The 21330-nt window shown below is 50.9% G+C and overlaps 1 protein-coding gene and 1 pseudogene across 5 annotated transcripts in view; one reads left to right on the forward strand and one right to left on the reverse strand.

The window, feature by feature from the left end:
* Window positions 1-16546, forward strand: part of ADA2 (adenosine deaminase 2) — a 49408-nt gene extending 32862 nt beyond the window's left edge. For all 5 annotated transcript variants that reach the window (XM_074004565.1, XM_074004566.1, XM_005568054.5 and 2 more), the window contains 6 exons: window positions 4012-4139; window positions 5816-5906; window positions 8304-8412; window positions 12874-13031; window positions 13572-13774; window positions 14015-16546. In XM_074004565.1, coding sequence (XP_073860666.1) covers window positions 4012-4139; window positions 5816-5906; window positions 8304-8412; window positions 12874-13031; window positions 13572-13774; window positions 14015-14108 — 783 coding nt within the window. In that variant the 3' untranslated portion in view covers window positions 14109-16546. The remainder of the gene's footprint in view (window positions 1-4011; window positions 4140-5815; window positions 5907-8303; window positions 8413-12873; window positions 13032-13571; window positions 13775-14014) is intronic.
* LOC135965489 (large ribosomal subunit protein eL32-like) lies at window positions 2509-2918 on the reverse strand (annotated as a pseudogene).
* Window positions 16547-21330: the final 4784 nt, after the last annotated feature.

Below are 21330 nucleotides of genomic sequence, written 5' to 3' on the forward strand. Positions count from 1 at the left end.
CTTCAGGAAAATTCTACTGTATATCCATGACAGAATAAGAGTGAAACGGACAGTAAGCCAACATTGGTGCCACTGCACTCCAGCCGGGACAATACAGCAAGACGGTTGCAAAAAAAAAGTTAAAAAAAATTTTTTTTTTTGTATTTTTAATAGAGATGGGGTTTCACCATGTTGGCCAGGATAGTCTCCAACTCCTGTCCTCAGGTGATTTGCCTGAGGTGATCCGCCTCTGCCTCCCAAAGTGCTGGGATTACAGGCGTGAGCCACTGCGTCCAGCCTAAAAATTTGCTATGTGCACAGATAGATGGAGGCCTTCCTTAAAAAGATGTGAAGCACCAAAGAAGTTAGACTGGGGGCTTATATTCCATTTTAACAACTGGTAGTAAATTGTGAAGAAGTGACAAGATGAAGGAAAAGGGGTTTGGGCTTCTAGGGACAGTACTTTGCGGGCAGGTAAACATATGGAGAAAACTAATGGAAGATAAGGTCAATTTTATAAGGCTGGTTTGTGCAGACCCATCTTGGTAGCAACTTTCTGTTTCCAGTGGTAAGGGTGATTGTTCTGGTACGGGAGAGGGGAGGGCGACACCTTCACAAAGGGAAATTTAGGCGGATGAGGTGGGCAAAGAGCTCTTTCTTCATTTACTGCTTCTATTTATTTATTTTTTTTTTTTTGAGACGGAGTCTCGCTCTGTCGCCCAGGCTGGAGTGCAGTGGCCGGATCTCAGCTCACTGCAAGCTCCGCCTCCCGGGTTTACGCCATTCTCCTGCCTCAGCCTCCCAAGTAGCTGGGACTACAGGTGCCCGCCACCTCGCCCGGCTAGTTTTTTGTATTATTTAGTAGAGACGGGGTTTCACCGTGTTAGCCAGGATGGTCTCGATCTCCCGACCTCGTGATCCGCCCGCCTCGGCCTCCCAAAGTGCTGGGATTACAGGCTTGAGCCACTGCGCCCGACCCATTTACTGCTTCTTAATTGCCTTCAGCTAAAAATATTTCTTCTGCTAAAGTGGCCTATTTGGGGTGATGTATTCTGACCCCCTTCAGTAAATAATAATAATAATAATAATAATAATAATGATGGACAATACCAGATCCTGAATGAACAGTACCTAAGGTTCTCCCCTCTGGCACGCTCTGGCAGCCTTAAAGTTCAGTAGCCCTGAACTTTAGTGTCTGTGCTGGGTCAGGCAGTCAGGGAAACTGCCTGAGCAGAATGTGTGGCCTGGCCAGGTGGAGGGTATGGGGGGCTGTGTGATGTGCTGCGCTTCATGGGGGCAGCAGAGGAAACAGAAGAGCAAAGACCAGCAGAGCGCCTTGCTGCCTGCTCTCCCACTGCCCCTGCCCAGGCAGCAGGGCGGCACCCTGGCGATCAGAGAGCAGTAGTGCTGCTCTGTGGGCCTGGGGGAAAGCGGGGACCTGAGGGACTGCCCAGAGGCAAAGGACACATAGTGGCCGCAGCCTGGAGGGGTGTGGGAGGCCCCTAGGCTGGGAGACAGGAGTGAAGCAAGGGGCTGGTGGGAATGAGCAGAGGAGGTGGACTCCCAAGGACCCAGTTCCTGAGATGCCACAGAGGCAGGAGCCAAGTCCCAGGAGGAGGAAGGGTGTTTATTCCTTAGTGAGGGGACAGCTCCTGGCTCCCACTGCAGGTCTCAACCTCGGCTCCTTGAACCCCCCACCCCCCAGGCAGCTCTTGGCTCTGTGTGGAGCCACCGTTCCCTTGGTCAGGACTAGCAACCTTCTCTGACCCATCCAGTCACAACAAACTTCTTCTTCTTCTGGGAGTCCATGTGCTTCTCTTTAGCACATATTCTATTATTTTTTTCATTCCTTTTTACAGACAGGAACTCACTCATTACCCAGGCTGGTCTTGACCTCCTGGACTCAAGTGATCCTCCTGCCTCGGCCTCCCAAGTGCTGGGATTACAGGCGTGAGTTCTTTTCAGTGGGTCAAATCTATCTCTCTGACTATGTTGTCCCTCGTGAGGGCAGCTATCTTGTCTATTAGCACTTTTCATCCCTTCCAGTGCCTAGCCCTGTTCCTTTTACATCATAAGGGCTTCATTGATGGCCATGGAAGTAATCAACACCTCCATATTATTGCTCTCTATCTCCTTCACCCCACAGTCTCTGCAGAAATTCCCACATCTTTTTTTTCTTTTTTCTTTTTTTGAGGTGGAGTCTTGCTGTGTCGCCCAGGCTGGAATGCAATGGCGTGATCTCGACTCACTGCAACCTCTGCCTCCCGGGTTTATGCCATTCTCCTGCCTCAGCCTCCGAGTAGCTGGGACTACAGGCATGCACCATCACACCCGGCTAATTTTTGTATTTTTAGTAGAGACGGGGTTTCACCATATTGGCCAGGTTGGTCTCGAACTCCTGACCTCGTGATCCACCTGCCTCAGCCTCCCAAAGTGCTGGGATTACAGGTGTGAGCCACCGTGCCCGGCCCCTTTTTTTTTTTCCCCTTCAGTTTTTACAGTTTTATTTAAACACAAAACGTGCACATGAGCTGTCTACTCATTTCCTTTGCTGCGCAGCCTGGCGTTGGGGTTGGTGACTCTGATGGCCAGCTGGGTAGCTCTTCCCGTGATGGCTTTGCGGTTCTTGGAGGAAACGTGGGCAATGTCGGCACAGGGAGATTTGTTGCACATCAGCAGCACTTCCAGCTCCTTGATGTTGTGGACCAGCAACTTCCGGAAGCCACCAGGCAGCATGTGCTTTGTTTTTTTGTTGCTCCCATAACCAATGTTGGTTGTCAAGATGTGGCCCTTGAACCTTCTACGAACCCCGTTGTCAGTACCTGTGGGTTTCCGCCAGTTACGCTTAATTTTTGACGTATCAGTCAGACTGGTGCCAGATGAACTTTTTGGTTGTCTTTTTGACCATCAGGCTTCACAAGGGGTCTGGGGGCGGCCATGATGCTGAGGAGGAGATGGCTGCCACCTCTATAGGCAGCGCCAAGGAAGAGAGAGGGCCCTTTTTTTTTTTTTTTTTTTTTGAGACAGAGTCTTGCTTTGTCACCCAGGCTGGAGTATAGTGGCGTGATCTTGGCTCACTGCAACCTCTGCCTCCCGGGTTCAAGCGATTCTCCTGCCTCAGCCTCCCCAGTAGCTGGGATTAACAGGCACATGTCACCATGCCCAGCTAATCTTGTATTTTTAGTGGAGATGGGGGTTTCACCATGTTGGCCAGGCTGGTCTTGAACTCCTGACCTCAAGTGATCCGCCTGCCTCGGCCTCTCAAAGTGCTAGGATTACAGGTGTGAGCCACCACACCGGGCCTCGAGGGATATCGTTGATGTCCTTTCCCCATTACACACCTCCCTTCCCTTAGCTTCCTTGTCACCTGCCCACTCCCAGCTGTCCCCACTCTGCTCTCACTGTGTCCCCTTGCTGTCCCTGGTGGCACTGGCCGCCTTGCAGCTGCTGCACCTGGAGTTAGGGAAGCAGTGCGGAGGTGAGCAGGTAGTGGGGAATGACGTCATTCTCAGATCACTCTTTCTGGCTTTCATCCTGTCCCTCCGTGACCTGTTCTTCAACCATTATGCAAATGCTTAATGGCCACCTACCCTCGCAGGTGCTAGGCGCCGTTTCAAGTGCAGTGACCCAGCAATGAAGGAGACAGGCGGGCATCAGGGTTATCCCAGAGCCAGCTAGGAATTCCCCATGCAGCAGCAGAGATAATGTCCGAGGCCGTGGAGGACCTGAACAAGGGAAGCACAAGTCCAGCCTGGCTGGACTTTTGGGAACAAGGCCACTTGGTCTCATCCAAACACAAATAAAACTGTTTTGTGAGTCCCCTGACCCCATCTACTTTTCCCAGAGCTTGCTGACGGCTGGGAAGGAGTTGGTTGGGAAGGAGGTAGCTGACAGCGGGTAGTTAGGAAGGAGGTGGCTGGGCAGGGGTGGCTGGGAAGGGGGTGGCTGGGCAGGGGTGGCTAGGAAGGAGGTGGCTGGGAAGGGTGTCTCTCTCTGCTCACCTGACGGCTCCTGGTTGTGCTTTCTTCCCAGGTGTATGAGCTCAGTGGAGAGCACCACGACGAAGAGTGGTCAGTGAAGACTTACCAGGAAGTAGCTCAGAAGTTTGTGGAAACTCACCCTGAGTTTATTGGAATCAAAATCATTTATTCAGATGACAGGTAAGAGAGAATATTGCTGAAGAGCTCGGGTTGGGAGACTGGGATGCAGGCAGAGCTGCTGGACTGGGAGGGGAGGGGTGAGAAGCGGGGCTGGGAGGCCAGGAGAGGCCCAGCGCTGGTGCCAAGGAGCTGCGCTGTGCCTCTGTGTGTGAGCACAGTAGTAGGGAAGTGCGGTGACCCAGCAATGAATTGCTCCCTGAAGCCACTTCTAGTTTGGGTCTTCACCCCCAAACTGAAATGAAGAATGTGTGAATTTCCCAGATGATTCTCGGCTGTGACCCCACATTGGCCTGGTGACTCAGTTATGAGCATAATGGTTTCGCATGAATGTTTGGATAATCGGCCCATTTTTTGGTTTCAATTCGCCTCTGGGTTCTGTGTGTGGTTGCATGTGAATCCTTGATCAGGGAGATGCCCTGAGGGCACTGGCTCAGGTCTGCATGTGGGGACCTCCAGTAGTGCCGTGTGCGTGGCCTGGCACGTGGGTGAAAGACCCACTCTTTTTCCCAGGGAAGCACAGAAAGCTTTGCAGCTTAATTGTCCTTCCGACTTTACCAGACAAGACCCCCCCCTCAATTTCAAGAGCAGCCAGTCTAAGCCTGGGACCTGTCCATGGTCTCAGCCGCAAGGGCAGCAGCCAGTGGGATCACTCGGAGTCAGGCATGGGGTGGGCACCGGAGGGATCCGGCAGCGGCTCCATCTGCCTAGCCCACCACGAGCCTGGGCTCTGGAGGGCATTGACTCCCCAGGAGCCTCCTCCTGTGCCCAGTCTTCCTGAGTGCCCCCCCCTTCCATGGGGCCTGGGGCCTGGAGGAGCTGAGCTCTGGCTTTGCGCCGGTCCCCCTAGGAGGGATTGTGCCCGTCCCCCTAGGAGGGAGCTTGCAGGATGGGCCCACGTTCTGCTCAGAGGCTCCCTGGTGCCAGGTGTCCCTTCCCAGGGCCAGTGGCAGGAGGGTGTGAGGGCTGAGCTGAGTGTATCAATGTCCCCAGGTTCACCTAGACTCTGGGGAGAGGCCATGGAGGGGCGGGCCAGGAAGGCTTTGTCCCCACAGAGTGGAGGATTGGAGCGGGACAGCCAGCTAGTGGCAGGGCAAAGACCTTGAGCCCGTTGTGGGCTTGCGCCAGAGCCTGTGTTCTGGGGCTTTTGTTGTCATGCTGCCTGCCTTGCCCCTGTAGGGTTCTGCAGTGCCCAGAGTCTTGCTGACTTAATCAGCAAGAGGCCAGATGGTTACTGGGTCCAGCCGACCCATCAGGGACTTGGGTGGCCTGTGGCCCTTTGCAGGCGTCCAGTGGACAGACAGCTGCCCCTGAACTGCATCCATGTCTGAGTCCCCGACAGAGATGCGGGGAGAGTCGGGAACGAGGCCACTTGGCCTCCTCTAAATGCAGACAAATGAAACTGTTCCTGTGGGTCCTCTGACCCCACCTATTTTTCAGAGACTACAGGTGCCCCCAGAGCCAGAAAGGATCTCTGAATAAGAATGGATTTGGGCTAAATATCTCTCAAGGGTCACAATGGCTTGGTCCGGGTGGGGTTAGGAGGGCAGGGGTGCCTCAGGTTTGGGAAACGGCTCCTGCACACTCGGGGCCGGCCCAGCCCTGCACGGAGGGAGTGCTCTGGGGTTTGTGCTCTGTTGGTTTTGGGCACTGTCTCTCGGCTTCTCTGTCTCTCACAGATCCAAAGACGTGACTGTCATCGCAGAATCCATCCGAACGGCCATGGGGCTCCGAACCAAGTTCCCCACGGTGGTGGCAGGGTTTGATCTGGTAACCCATGCTGTGAACAGAAGGGCTGCCTGTTAAGGGGGCACGCAAGGATGCCTGTGTGGGCAGAGCAGCATTTCCCTGTGAAGGGAGCGCAGTGTGCCTGTGGTACCCCTGAAATCCCAGGGCCAGGCTCAGGCTGCTGACCCAGCAGGGCTGCTCAGCGCTGACCCTCTCAGAGGCCTGAAGGGGACGGTCATCACTGGAGAAGGGAGAGCAGACAGCCAGTTGGCTAACAAGGAAAGTTCCAGAATAAGGATGGCATTCAGGGCATTTGGACCACAGTTATGGGCTCATTCCCCATGGCCCTGCTTGTGCCCTTTTTTCTGTCCCACACTGCTCACCTAGATGTGGCTCTTAAAACCCTCACCAACCCCTGTAGCATGCGGGATGGGGGTTGGGGGGTAATGTCTGGAAAAAGAGTCCAGGACGGAGCCAGCCCTTTGCAAATCCTCAAGGTAGTGATATTTGTCCCTCCCTCTCCTCTATCCCATTTTCTTCCCCGCTTGTTTTTTTTTTGAGACAGAGTCTCACTCTGTCACCCAGGCTGGAGTGCAGTGGTGCAATCTTGGCTCACTGCAACCTCCACCTCCTGGGTTCAAGCAATTCTCCTGCCTCAGCCTCCTGAGTAGCTGGGATTACAGGTGCCCACCACCACGCCCAGCTGATTTTTGTATTTTTAGTATAGATGGGGTTTCACCGTGTTGGTCAGGCTGGTCTCCAACTCCTGACCTCATGATCCACCCGCCTCAGCCTCCCAAAGTGCTGGGATTCCAGGCGTGAGCCATCATGCCTGGCCACACCGGTTTTTGAAGCTGCGCATTCATAGGTGTTGTCATTGTCCCACACCCCCCACCAAATCAAAGCACAACCAGGACATTTCTTAGGTGACAGCTCAGCAATCTCATTAAGAATCTAGGCCAGGGGCCGTGGCTCATGCCTGTAATCCCAGCAGTTTGGGAGGGCGAGACAGGTGGATCACCAGAGGTTTGGAGTTCAAGACCAGCCTGGCCAACATGGAGAAACCCCACCTTTACTAAAAATACAAAAATTAGCCAGGCATGGTGGCCCGTACTTGTAATCCCAGCTACTTGGGAGGCTGAGACAGAATTGCTTGAACTCAGCAGACAGAGGCTGCAGTGAGCCAAGATTGCGCCACTGCACTCCAGCCTGGGTGACAGAGCGAGACTCCATCTAAAAAAAAAAAAAAAAGAATCTAGATTAGGCCAGGGCAGTGGCTCAGGCCTGTAACCCTTGCACCTTGTGGGGCCAAGGTGGGAGGGTTGCCTGAGCCCAGGAGTTCTAGACCAGCCTGAGCAAATCAGTGAGACCCTGTCTCTACAAATATATATATATATTTTTTATTTATATATATATAAATATATATATATATTTTTTATTTATATATATATAAATATATATATATATATATATATATATTTTTTTTTTTCTTGCTCTTGTTACCCAGGCTGTAGTGCATTGGTGTGATCTCAGCTCACTGCAACCTCCACCTCCCAGTTCAAGCGATTCTCCTACCTAAGCCTCCCGAGTAGCTGGGACTACAGGCACCTGCCACCATGCCCGGCTAATTTTTTGTATTTTTAGTAGAGATAGCGTTTCACCATGCTGGCCCGGCTGGTCTTAAACTCCTGACCTCAGGTGATCCACTCACCTTGGCCTCCCAAAGTGCTGGGATTACAGATGTGAGCCACTGCGCCCGACCTCTACAAAATATTAAAAGGAAATAAGCCAAGCATGGTGGTACACCGGTAGTCCTTCTTCCCCGCCCACCTCAGGAGCTCAGGGCTGAAGCACCTGGACCTGGGAGGTGCTGTGAGGAGCCAGGGTGGAAGGGGCTTGGGGGATATAAGACACAGCCTCTGAAAATGAGGGGAACTATTTCAGGGAACAAATGAGCTCTCTTTTCTTTCTCAACTCTGCTCCTGGTCTTTTTTTTTTTTTTTTTCCTGAGACGGAGTCTCGCTCTGTCGCCCAGGCTGGAGAGAAGTGGCTGGATCTGGGCTCACTGCAAACTCCGCCTCCCGGGTTCACGCCATTCTCCTGCCTCAGCCTCCCGAGTAGCTGGGACTACAGGCGCCCGCCACCACGCCCGGCTAATTTTTTGTATTTTTAGTAGAGATGGGGTTTCACCGTGTTAGCCAGGATGGTCTCGATCTCCTGACCTCGTGATCCGCCTGCCTCGGCTTCCGAAAGTGCTGGGATTACAGGCGTGAGCCACCGCGCCCAGCCTGCTCCTGGTCATACTTAAAAGGCCGCGAGACAAAGGTCTCGGCAGTGGCGGCAGGGTACAAGGAAGGGTGTGCACAGGCTGCAGGGCGCGCCATCAGCAAGTGAGGCACGCGCCCTGCAGACTCCTCCCTGTCCTTCTCTGTCCTGCAGGTGGGGCATGAGGACACTGGCCACTCCTTGCACTACTACAAGGAAGCTCTGATGATCCCCGCCAGGGATGGCGGTAAGCTGCCTTACTTCTTCCACGCCGGCGAGACAGGTGAGCCTGCGGGATGCGATCGCAGGGGCAGTGGAGGTGGTCAGTGGGAGTGCCCCTGGGCAGGACTCCAGCCTGCTGCCAGGAGACAGGACAGCAGTGCCCATGCCTCAGGGTTAGAGCCTATAGGCGTTTCCAGAGCCCTTTTCTGTGCTCTATCTCATTTAATACTGACAACAGCCCCATGGAGAAGGAATAACAGGATAATAGAATCAGCCACTTTACATGTATCCTTCCTTCCTTCCTTCCTTCCTTCCTTCCTTCCTTCCTTCCTTCCTTCCTTCCTTCCTTCCTTCCTTCCCTCCCTCCCTCCCTCCCTCCCTCCCTCCCTCCCTCCCTCCCTCCCTCCCTCCCTCCTTCCTTCCTTCCTTCCTTCCTTCCTTCCTTCCTTCCTTCCTTCCTTCCTTTTTTTGATGGAGTCTCGCTCTGTCGTCCAGGCTGGAGTGCAGTGGCACCATCTCAGCTCACTGCAACCTCTGCCTCCCAGGTTCAAGGGATTCTCTGGCTGGGCGCGGTGGCTCACGCCTGTAATCCCAGCAGTTTGGGAGGCTGAGGCAGGCGGATCACGAGGTCAGGAGATCTAGACCATCCAGGCTAACATGGTGAAACCCCATCTCTACTAACAATACAAAAAAATTAGTCAGGCATGGTCCGGGCGCCTGTAGTCCCAGCTACTCGGGAGGCTGAGGCAGGAGAATGGCCTGAACCCGGGAGGCGGAGCTGGCAGTGAGCCAAGATCTCGCCACTGCACTCCAGCCTGGGCAACAGAGCAAGACTCCGTCTCAAATAAAAAATAAAAAATAAAAGATTCTCATGCCTCAGCCTCCGGAGTAGCTGGGACTACAGGCGCCCACCACCATGCCTGGCTAATTTTTTGTATTTTCAGTAGAGGTGGGGTTTCACCGTGTTAGCCAGGATGGCCTCGATCTCCTAACTTAGTGGTCTGCACGCCTCGGCCTCCCAAAGTGCTGGAGTTTACAAGTGTGAGCCACCACACCCGGCTTTTTCTAATTTATTTCTAATTGTTTCCCCAGTCCTGCTCATGTTTTAATCTCCATATGATAGATGAAGAGCGCAAGGCTCCAAACACAGTGTTAGTGGTCCAGGGTTAAAGAGCTGGTATGCGGTGGAGTCTGAATTTGAATCCTTCTTCTCTTTTTTTTTTTTTTTTTTTTTTTTAGATTTTTCATGGTGCAGGCATAATCCTGCAAACTCACATCATCCTACTTTGGCTATAAAAATGTGTTTTAGGCACCACCATGCCTGGCTAACTTTTTTATTGTTAGTAGAGATGGGTAGAGATGGGGTTTCAACATGTTGGTCAGGCTGGTCTTGAACTCCTGACCTCAAGTGATCCACCCACCTCGGCCTCCCAAAGTGCTGGGATTACAGGCATGAGCCATGGAAAAAAATTCTTTTGAGACTGAGTCTCGCTGTATCGCCCAGGCTGGTGTGTAGTGGTGCGATCTTGGCTTACTGCAACCTCTGGCTGCCGGGTTCGAGTGATTCTTGTGCCTCAGCCTCCGGAGTAGCTGGGAGTACAGGCACCTGCCACCACACCTGGCTAATTTTTGTATTTTTAGTAGAGATGGGGTTTCACCATGTTGACCAGGCTGGTCTTGAACTCCCGACCTCAAACAATCTGCCTGCCTCGGCCTCCCAAAGTGCTGGGATTACCCGGCCTCATGTGATATTTTGACGCATGTATATAATGTGTATGAATTGGAACCTTTTCTGACGCTCTCCATCCTCCAAGTGAATTGTGCTTGAGAGAGGTTCACTGATCTGCCTAAAGCCACGCAGCCGGAAATTGGCGGAAGAGGGAGGAGAACCAGGTCTGCTCCCTGTCTTTAGGATGTTCTGTCCCTCATTATCGTAGGAGAGGAAACCCTGCCCTGCCGCATGCAGGCCCTGGCTGCTGTTCCTCCTGAAATGCCATTAGCCCAGCCACATCTTTCTTCCCCAGAACTCCATCCTTGGGCTCGCTCAGTCATCTCAGCCCCTCCCGTATTCCAGTCCTTAAAATGTGGAAACCCTAACTAAGCAAGATCATGGCTGCAATTTCAGATCCAAAGGAAGATTTGGGAGGAGGCTGTTCCCATGGAGGCCGGAACCAGGAGGGCGGCTCTCTGCAGCATCCCACCTGTCACCCTCAGAAGACCAAGGAGGGGTGGAGAGAGTGGTGGGCAGCTTTATTTCCCGCCCAGGCTTAAGCTCTGCTTTATCACACCATCTCTCAGAGGAAGGGACCTTGTGCATTAATCTCTTTTTCCTGACATTTCGAGTCAATTTAGATCCAATTTAGATCAAAGTCTGCTCTAGGAGAGCAGAAGAATTGTTTGAGGGGGAGGGGGTTGGGTGAGGGTGTTGTTAACCTTGAAGAGTGTGTGGTCTGGTTGGGGAAAATCGTACTTATGTGTGAAATAATTCTGGCAGTACAAAACATTGCAGCACAGGACCTAACAATTCCAAGATGTATGTTCCTTGGAGATGATTTTGCCAGGACTTGGGTATCTAATACTTAAAAGTAGTGTCCTTATTTTTAAAAAGAAGAAGAAATCTTTAAAAACCAGTGACAATCCACCAAAATACATGTGCTAGGTACGAATGAAAATTCTTGAGTTTTATTTCTATCAGAAAAGTGGAGTTTTCATATATATACATATTTTTGACACGGACTCTCACTCTGTCACCCAAGCTAGAGTGCAGTGGCATGATCACAGCTCACTACAGCCTCCACCTCCTGGGTTCAGGTTATCCTTCCACCTCAGCCTCCCAAGTAGCTGGGACTGCAGGTATATGCCACCATGCCTGGCTAATTTTTGTATTTTTTTGTAGAGACAGGGTGTCTCTATGTTGCCCAGGTCTGGCCTTAAACTCCTGGGCTCAAGCGATCCTCCTGCCTCAGCCTCCCAAAGTGCTGGGATTACAGGTGTGAGCCACCACACCCAGCCGGATGTTCATATTTTATATGTGGATCCATTAGAATGCTTATGGCTGCAAGAATAGAGTACATGCATCCCACAGATTTTACAATAAGGACATTTGTTATCTCATATGAGAAGCAATCTCTGCTATGCCCACTGTGTGGGTGACTCTGCCCCACTTGGCTGTCAGATGGTAAATCACTTTTGGGGTGACCACATCTAGTGAAGCAAAATAGGAGACAGCCTCCCAGTGGATCTCCTTTTATCAGGGAGGAATCCCCCACAGCTCCCCTCCCAGGCCAGCGTTAAGGCTATTTTAGCTGTAAGGGAGACTGAGAAAGGCACATCTGACCTTTCATCCTCTACCGAGGGCCCTAGCTGCAAGAAAGGTGTGATGGGGATGTCAGGGGAGAAGGGAGGCCACAAGAATGTTTGCAGTCACCTGGCAAGTGATAACATCTTGACAGTACTATTACATATATAAATTAAAGTGAGCACATACAGGTAGTTATACTGATGTTGTAAATAAGAGAACCTGTGACTCATTGTTGTAAAGATTATAAGCGTAAGAGTCCCAGAGCCGGGTGCGGTGGCTCACGCCTGTAATCACAGCACTTTGGGCGGCCCAGGCAGGTGGATTACCTGAGGTCAGGAGTTTGAGACCAGCCTGGCCAACATGGTGAAACCCTGTCTTTACTAAAAATACAAAAAATAGCCGGGTGTGGTGGTGGGCACCTGTAATCCCAGCTACTCAGGAGGCTGAGGCAGGAGAATCCGCTTGAATCCCAGAGGCGGAGGTTGCAGTGAGCCGAGATCACACCATTGCACTCTAGCCTGGGCAACAGAGCAAGACTCCATCTTGGAAAAAAAAAAAAAAAGTCCCACAAAAGAGGAAGAAGGAAAGCGGACTGTGGGGTCAGAGAGACCGAGGTTTAAAACTCAGTTTTGTGATCGGGTGCGGTGGCTCATGCCTGTAATCCCAGCACTCTGGGAGGCCGAGGTGGGCGGATCATGAGGTCAGGAGATCAAGACCATCCTGGTTAACATGGTGAAACCTCATCTCTACTAAAAATACAAAAACTTAGCTGGGCATGGTGGCAGGTGCCCGTAGTCCCAGCTACTCGGGAGGCTGAGGCAGGAGAATGGCATGAACCCGGGAGGCAGAGCTTGCAGTGAGCCGAGATCGTGCCACTGCACTCCAGCCTGGGCGACAAAGTGAGACTCCGTCTCAAAAAAAACCAAAAAAAACCCCTCGGGTTTGCTATTTACTATGTGAACTTCTTTGGTCAATTTATAAAAGCTATTAAGTTTCAACTTTCTCATTAGAATGATAAATTAATAAATTAGATGATTAATTTAATAAAGCCATATCATACGTCTCTTTAGCATTGTTAAAAGGAAACGGTGTGTATATTTGTGTTAATGTTAATTTTTCTTCATTTTTGTGCATGGGGGGCTGTTTACTTGAGGACGGTCGGTGGGGGCGGGTGGGTCAGACCCATCCATCGCCCATGGAAGACCATTCACCTGTCTTCAGATTGGCAGGGCACTTCCATAGACAAGAACATTCTGGATGCTCTGATGCTGAACACTACCAGAATCGGCCATGGATTTGCTTTGAGTAAACACCCCGCAGCCAGGGCTTACTCCTGGGAAAAGGACATCCCCATAGAAGTCTGTCCCATCTCTAACCAGGTACGTGTGACCCATGCGGCTAATCCCATATGATCTCCCCTAACCACTACCTCTGCTGTCTCAAACTTTTCCCTGTATAACTTCTCTCTCCTTAAGTCTCTTGTTACCTACATCCCTCCACTCTCCCACCCCTGTTGGTAAAGTTATTGGGGCCTTTTGCCTAAGCCACCAATAAGAATGAGATAGCAGGGAGGGTTCCCAGTGGGGTGGGATTTTGGGCAAAACTGTAGACAAAGCAAAGGGACATGGGGGGAGGCCAGTGAAGTGGGATGGGCCATGGGATGCTGCTCCCCACGGTTTCTTGGGGTCCTCTGTGTCTGTGTTCAGTTAGCGCTTCTCTGAGCAGGACCAGAGGAGGAGCATGAGGACTGGCTGTGTTCCTTGTGTCTCCTTGTGACTCTGCCCAGAAGTCATCCCCATACTGGGGAGATAGTGATGGGAAGACAGAGGGAGCTGATGGGGCTCAAGGTCTCACCTCACTTGTGACTACTCCTTTCAGGGATCAGAGCTCATCTTTCTCCCTTGCCTTCTATTGGGCAGGTGCTAAAACTGGTGTCTGACTTGAGGAACCACCCTGTAGCCGCTCTGATGGCCATTGGGCACCCCATGGTAATCAGCTCTGATGATCCAGCCATGTTTGGTGCCAAAGGCTTGTCGTACGATTTCTATGAAGCCTTCATGGGCATTGGGGGGATGAAGGCTGACCTGAGGACCCTCAAACAGCTGGCCATGAACTCTATCAGGTGAGTGTCCCGTGTGCTCCCAGGCCCGCCTCCTTGTAGCCTGCGGCTTGTATTTGCCTCTCTGGAGGCTTGAGACAGATGCCTTGATGGTTCCTGTGGGTTCCTTCTCATCATGGCTGTTTAGTCCTTGCTGCTGGCCTGGGGAGGGTGCTCTGCAAGGCTCTAATGTCCCCTCAGGCTCCCTGCCCGGGTCTCCAGCCCCTGTCCTGAGGCTGACCTGGGCCTCTCCTCTTCCTGCAGGTACAGCACCCTGTTGGAGACGGAGAAAAATACTTTCATGGAAATCTGGAAGAAGAGATGGGATAAGTTCATAGCGGATGTGGCTACAAAGTGAGGAGAAGCTAGCCAGCCCTCCACAAGCTGTCTTCTCACACCAGCTGTCACTGCCTCTCACTCGTTCTTGAATCAGCTCCATGTCCCCACCAAATCAACGGCCTCTGTGTGGAGCGACGCTGTCAGAAGCACTTGGCTGGCTGACTAAAGTCATCCTCTGGAAATATTCTCTCTCAATCACAGTGACATTGACCCTCTTGGTTTTCTCCTCTCTCTGGCCATTTCTTCCAGTTTCCCTATTTCAGAGTCTCCTCCTCTCTCTGATCTCTGTGCTGTTTCCTCAGGACTCAGTCCTGGGCTCTCTTCTATTCTGGTCTCTTTATTTTTTTATTTTTTAAATTTTTTTGAGATGGAGTTTTGCTCTTGTTGCCCAGGCTGGAGTGCAGTGGCACGATCTCGGCTCAGTGCAACCTCCGCCTCCCGGGTTCAGGCAATTCTCCTGCCTCAGCCTCCTGAGTAGCTGGGATTACAGGCATGTGCCACCACACCCAGCTGATTTTTGCATTTTTAGTAGAGACAGGTTTTCACCATGTTGGTCAGGATGATCTCGATCTCTTGAATTCGTGATCTGCCCACCTCTGCCTCCCAAAGTGCTGGAATTACAGGCTGAGCCACCATGCCTGGCCTCTTCTGGTCTCTTTAACTCTCTCCTCTTTATTTCTCTTCTCTCTCTGTACTCTTTTCCTGGGTGGTCTCATCCATTCCTTTGCTTTCTCATACCATTTATTTGTTAATGATTCCCACATTGATTTATGCACTTGGAGAGCTCACAGGAATCTCAGAAACTGACAAGGTACAATTCTGGACCCTCAGTCTCTTCCCTTTTTTTTTTAATTTATTTTTTAATTTTTGAGACGGAGTCTCACTCTGTCGCCCAGGCTGGAGTGCAGTGGCCGGATCTCAACTCACTCCAAGCTCCACCTCCCGGGTTTACGCCATTCTCCTGCCTCAGCCTCCCGAGTAGCTGGGACTACAGGCGCCCGCCACCTTGCCCAGCTAGTTTTTTGTATTTTTTAGTAGAGACAGGGTTTCACCGTGTTAGCCAGGATGGTCTCGATCTCCTGACCTCGTGATCTGCCCGTCTCGGCCTCCCAAAGTGCTGGGATTACAGGCTTGAGCCACCGTGCCCGGCCAGGTCTCTTCCCTTTAAACCTTTCTTTTTCTCTATCTTAATTTTTCTAAAGAGTGTCTTGCTACGTTGCCCAGGCTGGTCTCCATCTCCTGGCCTCAAGTGATCCTCCTGCCGCAGTCTCCTGAAGTGCTGGATTACTGACATGAGCCACCACACTCAGCCCTTTAAACCTTTCCCTGGCCTTTCCCATAGCTGGTGAAGGACACCTCCATCTGTTCCACCCAGTTGCTCAAAGCAGAAATTTTCAGTGCAAGTCTTGATGCTGCGCTGTCCCCCACTCCTTACATTAGAACGCATCCCGCATCCAGACTCCAATAGTGGCACTCTACCTGCACGCTGCTGCCGAGTCCAAGCCACCATGCTCCTGCCCGAGCTATGACAACACCTCCTCACTGATATCCCCTTTCTTCCCTTTGCCTCCTCCAGCTCATTTTTCACAGAGTAGAATGGCATTTTGTTTGTTTGTTTTGTTTTGTTTTGTTTGAGACGGAGTCTCACTGTGTCGCCCAGGCTGGAGTGCAGCGGCACCATCTCGGCTCACTGTGAGCTCCGCCTCCTGGGCTCACGCCATTCTCCTGCCTCAGCCTCCCAAGTAGCTGGGATTACAGGCATGCACCACCATGTCTGGCTAATTTTTGTATTTTTAGTGGAGATAGGGTTTCACCATGTTGGCCAGGCTGGTCTCGAACACCTGACCTCGTGATTCGCCTGCCTTGGCCTCGCAAAGTGCTGGGATTACAGGCGTGAGCCACCCGCCTGGCCTAGAATGACTTAAAATATCAAATTAAATCAGGTCACTCCTTTGCTTACAACGCAGTGCATTTAGAGGAACACCCCATGTCTCCACAGGGCATACAGCATCTGATTTAATCTGGATCCATTCCAGCGCCTTCCTCTCCCAGTCACCTTGAGGGCCCTGACCCCGGCGGCCCTTTCTTCCTCAAATGTCCTCGGCTCTATACTGTGCCTGGGTCTCTTCTCCTTCTCTCTGCCTGGAACATTCCTTCTTTCCCCTTTTGTCTTGCCCACTCCTCTTTACCCTTCAAGTTTCAGGTTCATGTCACTGTCTCAGAGAAGTTTTCCTATGCCCGTCCTGTTTCTCTCAGGGAGCCTTGCTCTTTTCTGTCGTGCCTCGAATCACAATTTATAATCAGATATTTATTTCTGTGTCTACAGTCTCGCCCTGCGAGACTGTAAGCCCCATGTGGGCAGGCACTCATGATTGTTTCTGATTGTTTCACGCCTGCTGCTAACCCAGAGCCTGGGCCCAAAGCTAGTTAGGGCTCAATAAACAATGCATTGAATGAGTGGCTGTCACTGTGTCTGTTCAGCCAGCAGCCGAGGCAGTGGGGAGTAGAGCAGAGCCGCCCCAAATAAAAGACCTGGTGTGATCAGAGATCAGAGTCCAGCTCCTCACCTGGCCTTGGAAGAAGAATGCAAGAAACCAGCCCTGTCCTCACCCAACTCAAGGATGGCAGGGAATCAAATAATTCCTTAAAAGCCCCAGGCGGCAGCCGGACACGGTGGCTCAAGCCTGTAATCCCAGCACTTTGGGAGGCCGAGACGGGCAGATCACGAGGTCAGGAGATCGAGACCATCCTGGCTAACATGGTGAAACCCCCTCTCTACTAAAAAAATACAAAAAACTAGCCGGGCGAGGTGGCGGGCGCCTGTAGTCCCAGCTACTCGGGAGGCTGAGGCAGGAGAATGGCATAAACCCGGGAGGCGGAGCTTGCAGTGAGCTGAGATCCGGCCACTGCACTCCAGCCCGGGCGACAGAGCCAGACTCCGTCTCAAAAAAAAAGAAAAAAAAAAAAGCCCCAGGTGGATGCGAATGTCTTCTCAGCCATCTTCCATGACCTGTATGGAGCTCTCAGGCAGCGGCGAGCCCTCTCTCCATTCCTAGTTTATCACCATTTGGTTCCGGGAACTGGTAAAAGCCTTGCGACCAGGAGTCAGCAACCACAAGCTGTGCCTGGGTGGAAGAAGACAACCTCTAGAGTCCTGTCTAACTCTGCAGGTGATTCAGTGCCTTACCCAATCCCTGAAGATCTCTTTTAGGTCCCAACTCCACTAACTTACATTTAATAGTTAGTAAAGATGGACTTTAGCAGAATGGACTTCTGTAGCAAGTTGCCATGGCTGCAGGGGACCTCCAGCACAGGCAGACACAGACAGCCTCTGGCCTGGACTTGCTGATTTGGCAAATGATTTGGCAAAATGAACCAGCAATAGTCTTGCCTTTGTGTCCAGTTCTGCCTTCTGTTTTGTTTTTTTTTTGAGACAGAGTCTCACTCTGTCACCTAGGCTGGAGTGCAGTGGCGCGACCTTGGCTCACTGCAACCTCTGCCTCCCGGGTTCAAGTGATTCTCCTGCCTCAGCCTCTCGAGTAGCTGGGTTTACAGGCGCATGCCATCACACCTGGCTAATTTTTGTATTTTTAGTAGAGATGGGGTTTCACCATGTTGGCCAGGCTGGTCTTGACCTCATGATCTGCCCACCTTGGCCTCCCAAAGTGCTGGGATTACAGGCGTGAGCCACCATCCCCGGCCCCAGTTCTTTCTTCTTGACTTTATTCCTCATTGCATAGACCTAGTCCTATTGAACTAAATGTCCACGGAGCATTTATCTGATCATTTTGAAATAATTTCAAACAAGTTGCAAGAATAGTACAAAAAACTCTTACCAGGCCAAGCACAGGGGGTCACGTCTGTAATCCCAGCACTTTGGGAGGCCGAGGCGAGTGGATTGCTTGAGCCCAGGAGTTTGAGACCAGCTTGGGCAACATGGCCAGATTTCATCTCTACTAAAAATACAAAAATTAGCTGGGCATGGTGCGGTGTGCCTGTGGTCCTAGCTACTCAGAAGGCTGAGGTGGGAGGATCACTTGAGCGCAGGAAGCGGAGGTTGTAGTGAACTGAGATTGCACCACTCCACTCCAGTCTGGCCAATGAAGGGAGACCCTGTCTCAAAAAACAAACAAAAATAACAACAACAACACAAACCTCTAACATTCTCTTTGCCCAGGTCCCCCCAGTTATTAACATTTACAACATTTGATTCGATATATCATTCTTTCTCTGTCTCTATCTAATTGCTCTCTCTATATATATCCTATTTTTTTCTAACTACTAAGTAGCAGGTATTATGCCTTTTATCCCTAGATTCTCCAGTGTGCCTTTCCTAAAGACAATGATATTCTCCTACGGAGCCACAGCACATCCATCCCAATCAGAAAATTATTAACATTGAAAAAATGCTAGTATCTGGCTCTGGCCCCGCTGAGCTTTGTTTTGTTCTGTTTTGGTTTTGGTCCAGAACCCAATCCAGGATCACAAGCTACATTTAGTTGTCAAATCTCTTGTCTCTTTCAGTCTGAAACAGTTTCTTAGTCTTCCTTTGTGTTTTGGAACCTCATTTTTGAAGAGTACAGGCCAGTTATTTCACAGACTATCCCTCATTTCAGGTTCCTCTAACGTTTCCCTGGGAAGAGGCTCAGGGGATACACTTTTTTTTTTTTTTTTTTTTTTTTTTTTTTTTTTTTTTTTGAGACGGAGTCTCGCTCTGTCGCCCAGGCTGGAGTGCAGTGGCGCGATCTCGGCTCACTGCAAGCTCCGCCTCCCGGGTTAACGCCATTCTCCTGCCTCAGCCTCCCGAGTAGCTGGGACTACAGGCGCCCACAACCACGCCCGGCTAATTTTTTGTATTTTTAGTAGAGACGGGGTTTCACCGTGGTCTCGATCTCCTGACCTTGTGATCCGCCCGCCTCGGCCTCCCAAAGTGCTGGGATTACAGGCGTGAGCCACCGCGCCCGGCCAGGGGTACACTTTTGAGAGGAGCACCTTAGCAACAAGGTTTTGTCCTTCTCAGTGTACACACCAGGGGCACATGAATGGGGCCAAGTGTTACACTTCCAGCTTGTTGTTAAACCTTTAGGAGTCTGAAATTGGTCTTGATGGGATATATATATATATATATTTTTTGAGACAGGGGTCTCACTCCGTTGCCTAGGCTAGAGTGCAGTGGCAGGATCGCTGCTCACTGCAGCCACTACCTCCTGGGCTCAAGCAATCCTCCTGCCCAGCATCCAAAGTACTTGGGACTACAGGGGTGCACCGCCACCTCGGCTAAGTTTTCTTTATCTTTTTACTTTTTGTAGAGATGGGATCAGGCTATACTGTCTAGCCTGTCTCAAACTCCTGGCCTCAAGCCATCCTCCCGCCTTGGCTTCCCAAAGTGCTAGGATTACAGGCATGAGCCATGCCACCAGGCTTGTGGGAGGTTTTGTGCCACAAAAATCAGCAAATGTTACAAATCCATGTCCCCACCAGCCAGCTGTTACACATTTGCCAGCATACTGATGCGTACAATGTTGTTTCAATATGATGCCGACTTTGATCACTTAAATTGATTTCTGCCAGAATCTGCCACTGTGAAGTTACCATTTTTCCCTCAGTAATTAAATATTTGGAGAGAAGACACTTTATGTAAAAGTCTTTACTCCTCCTTAAAACTTTACCCATTACTGCTTGCATCCACTGAGGACTTTTGTCTAAATCTGCTATTACTATCATGGTTGCTGTTCCATTTATTGCTGTGCAGAAAATTATCCCAAAATATAGTGGCTTGAAACAAAAATAAAAATTTATGGGGCCAGGCATGGTGGTTCATGCTTGTAATCCCAGCACTTTGGGAGGCCAAGGCGGGTGGATCACCTGAGGTCAGAAGTTCAAGACCAGCCTGACCAAAATGGGGAAACCCCATCTCTACTAAAAACACAAAATTAGCCAGGCGTGGTGGCACATGCCTCTAATCCTAGCTACTTGGAAGGCTGAGGCAGGAGAATAGCTTGAACCCAGGAGGCAGAGGTTGCGGTGAGCCGACATGGCACCACTGCACTCCAGCCTGGGCAACAAGAGCGAAACTCCGTTTCAAAACCAAACCAAAAACAAACAAACAAACAAAAATATTTATGAGCTCTCCCAGTGTCTGTGGGTCAGGGGTTTGGGCAGACCCCAGCTGGGAAGTTCTGCTTGGGGTCTCTCATGAGGTCCTTGTCACAGTGGAGGCAGAGCTGGAGCTGACGGGCCGCCGGAGTCACCTCTCTATACAGCCCCAGGGCTCAGCTGCTGCTTTCCTATGGCTAGCTTGGGCTTCTTCCCATTGGCCTCAACTTCTGGGGTAAGCATTCCAGGGAATAAATGGAAGATTCTGGAAGTCACATGGCATCATTTCCCAACAGTAACAAAAAACACCTCCTGGTTTTAAGAGGAGGAGACAGAGATCCCAACTTTTGATAGAAGATTGTCAAAGTCACATTATAAAAAAGAATATATAGGATAACAGAAGTTGTTGGAAAATATTTCAGAAAATACAACCATCAAATGGTGATTTTTTTCCTTCCTTCCTTCCTTCCTTCCTTCCTTCTTTCCTTCCTTCCTTCCTTCCTTCCTTCCTTCCTTCCTTCCTTCCTTCCTTCCTTCCCTCCCTCCCTCCCTCCCTCCCTCCCTCCCTCCTTCCTTCCCTCCCTCCTTCCTTCGTTCCTTCTTTTCTTTTTTCTTTTTTCTTTTTCTGGGTCTCCCTCTGTCACCCAGGTTAGAGTGCAGTGGTATGAGCATGACTCACTGCATTTCGACTTTTTGGGTTCAGGTAACCCTCCAGCCTCAGCCTCTTAAGTAGCTGGGACTACAGGTGTGCATCACTGCAGCCAGCTAATTAAAACAACTTTTTGGTACAAACAAAGTCTCACTATGTTGCCCAATATGGCTCAAACTCCTGGGTTCAAGCAATCCTCTCACCAGCCTCCCAAGCACTGGGATTACAGGTGTAATCCACTGTGCCTGGCCAAAATGGTGATTTTCTAATTCTAACATTTCTTCCATATTTGTTAGTTGCCATTTTGCTGCAAGGAAGAACAATTCCTTCCCTCTCGCCTTCCTTTTTTTCTTTTTTTTTGTTTGAGACAGAGTTTCACTCTTGTTGCCCAAGCTGGAGTGCAATGGTGCAGTCTCGGCTCACTGCAACCTCCACCTCCTGGCTTCAAGCAATTCTCCTGCCTCAGCCTCCCAAGTAGCTGAGACTTCAGGCGCCT

This window comes from Macaca fascicularis, chromosome 10, assembly GCF_037993035.2.
Source record: "Macaca fascicularis isolate 582-1 chromosome 10, T2T-MFA8v1.1".
Classification (NCBI taxonomy): domain Eukaryota; kingdom Metazoa; phylum Chordata; class Mammalia; order Primates; family Cercopithecidae; genus Macaca; species Macaca fascicularis.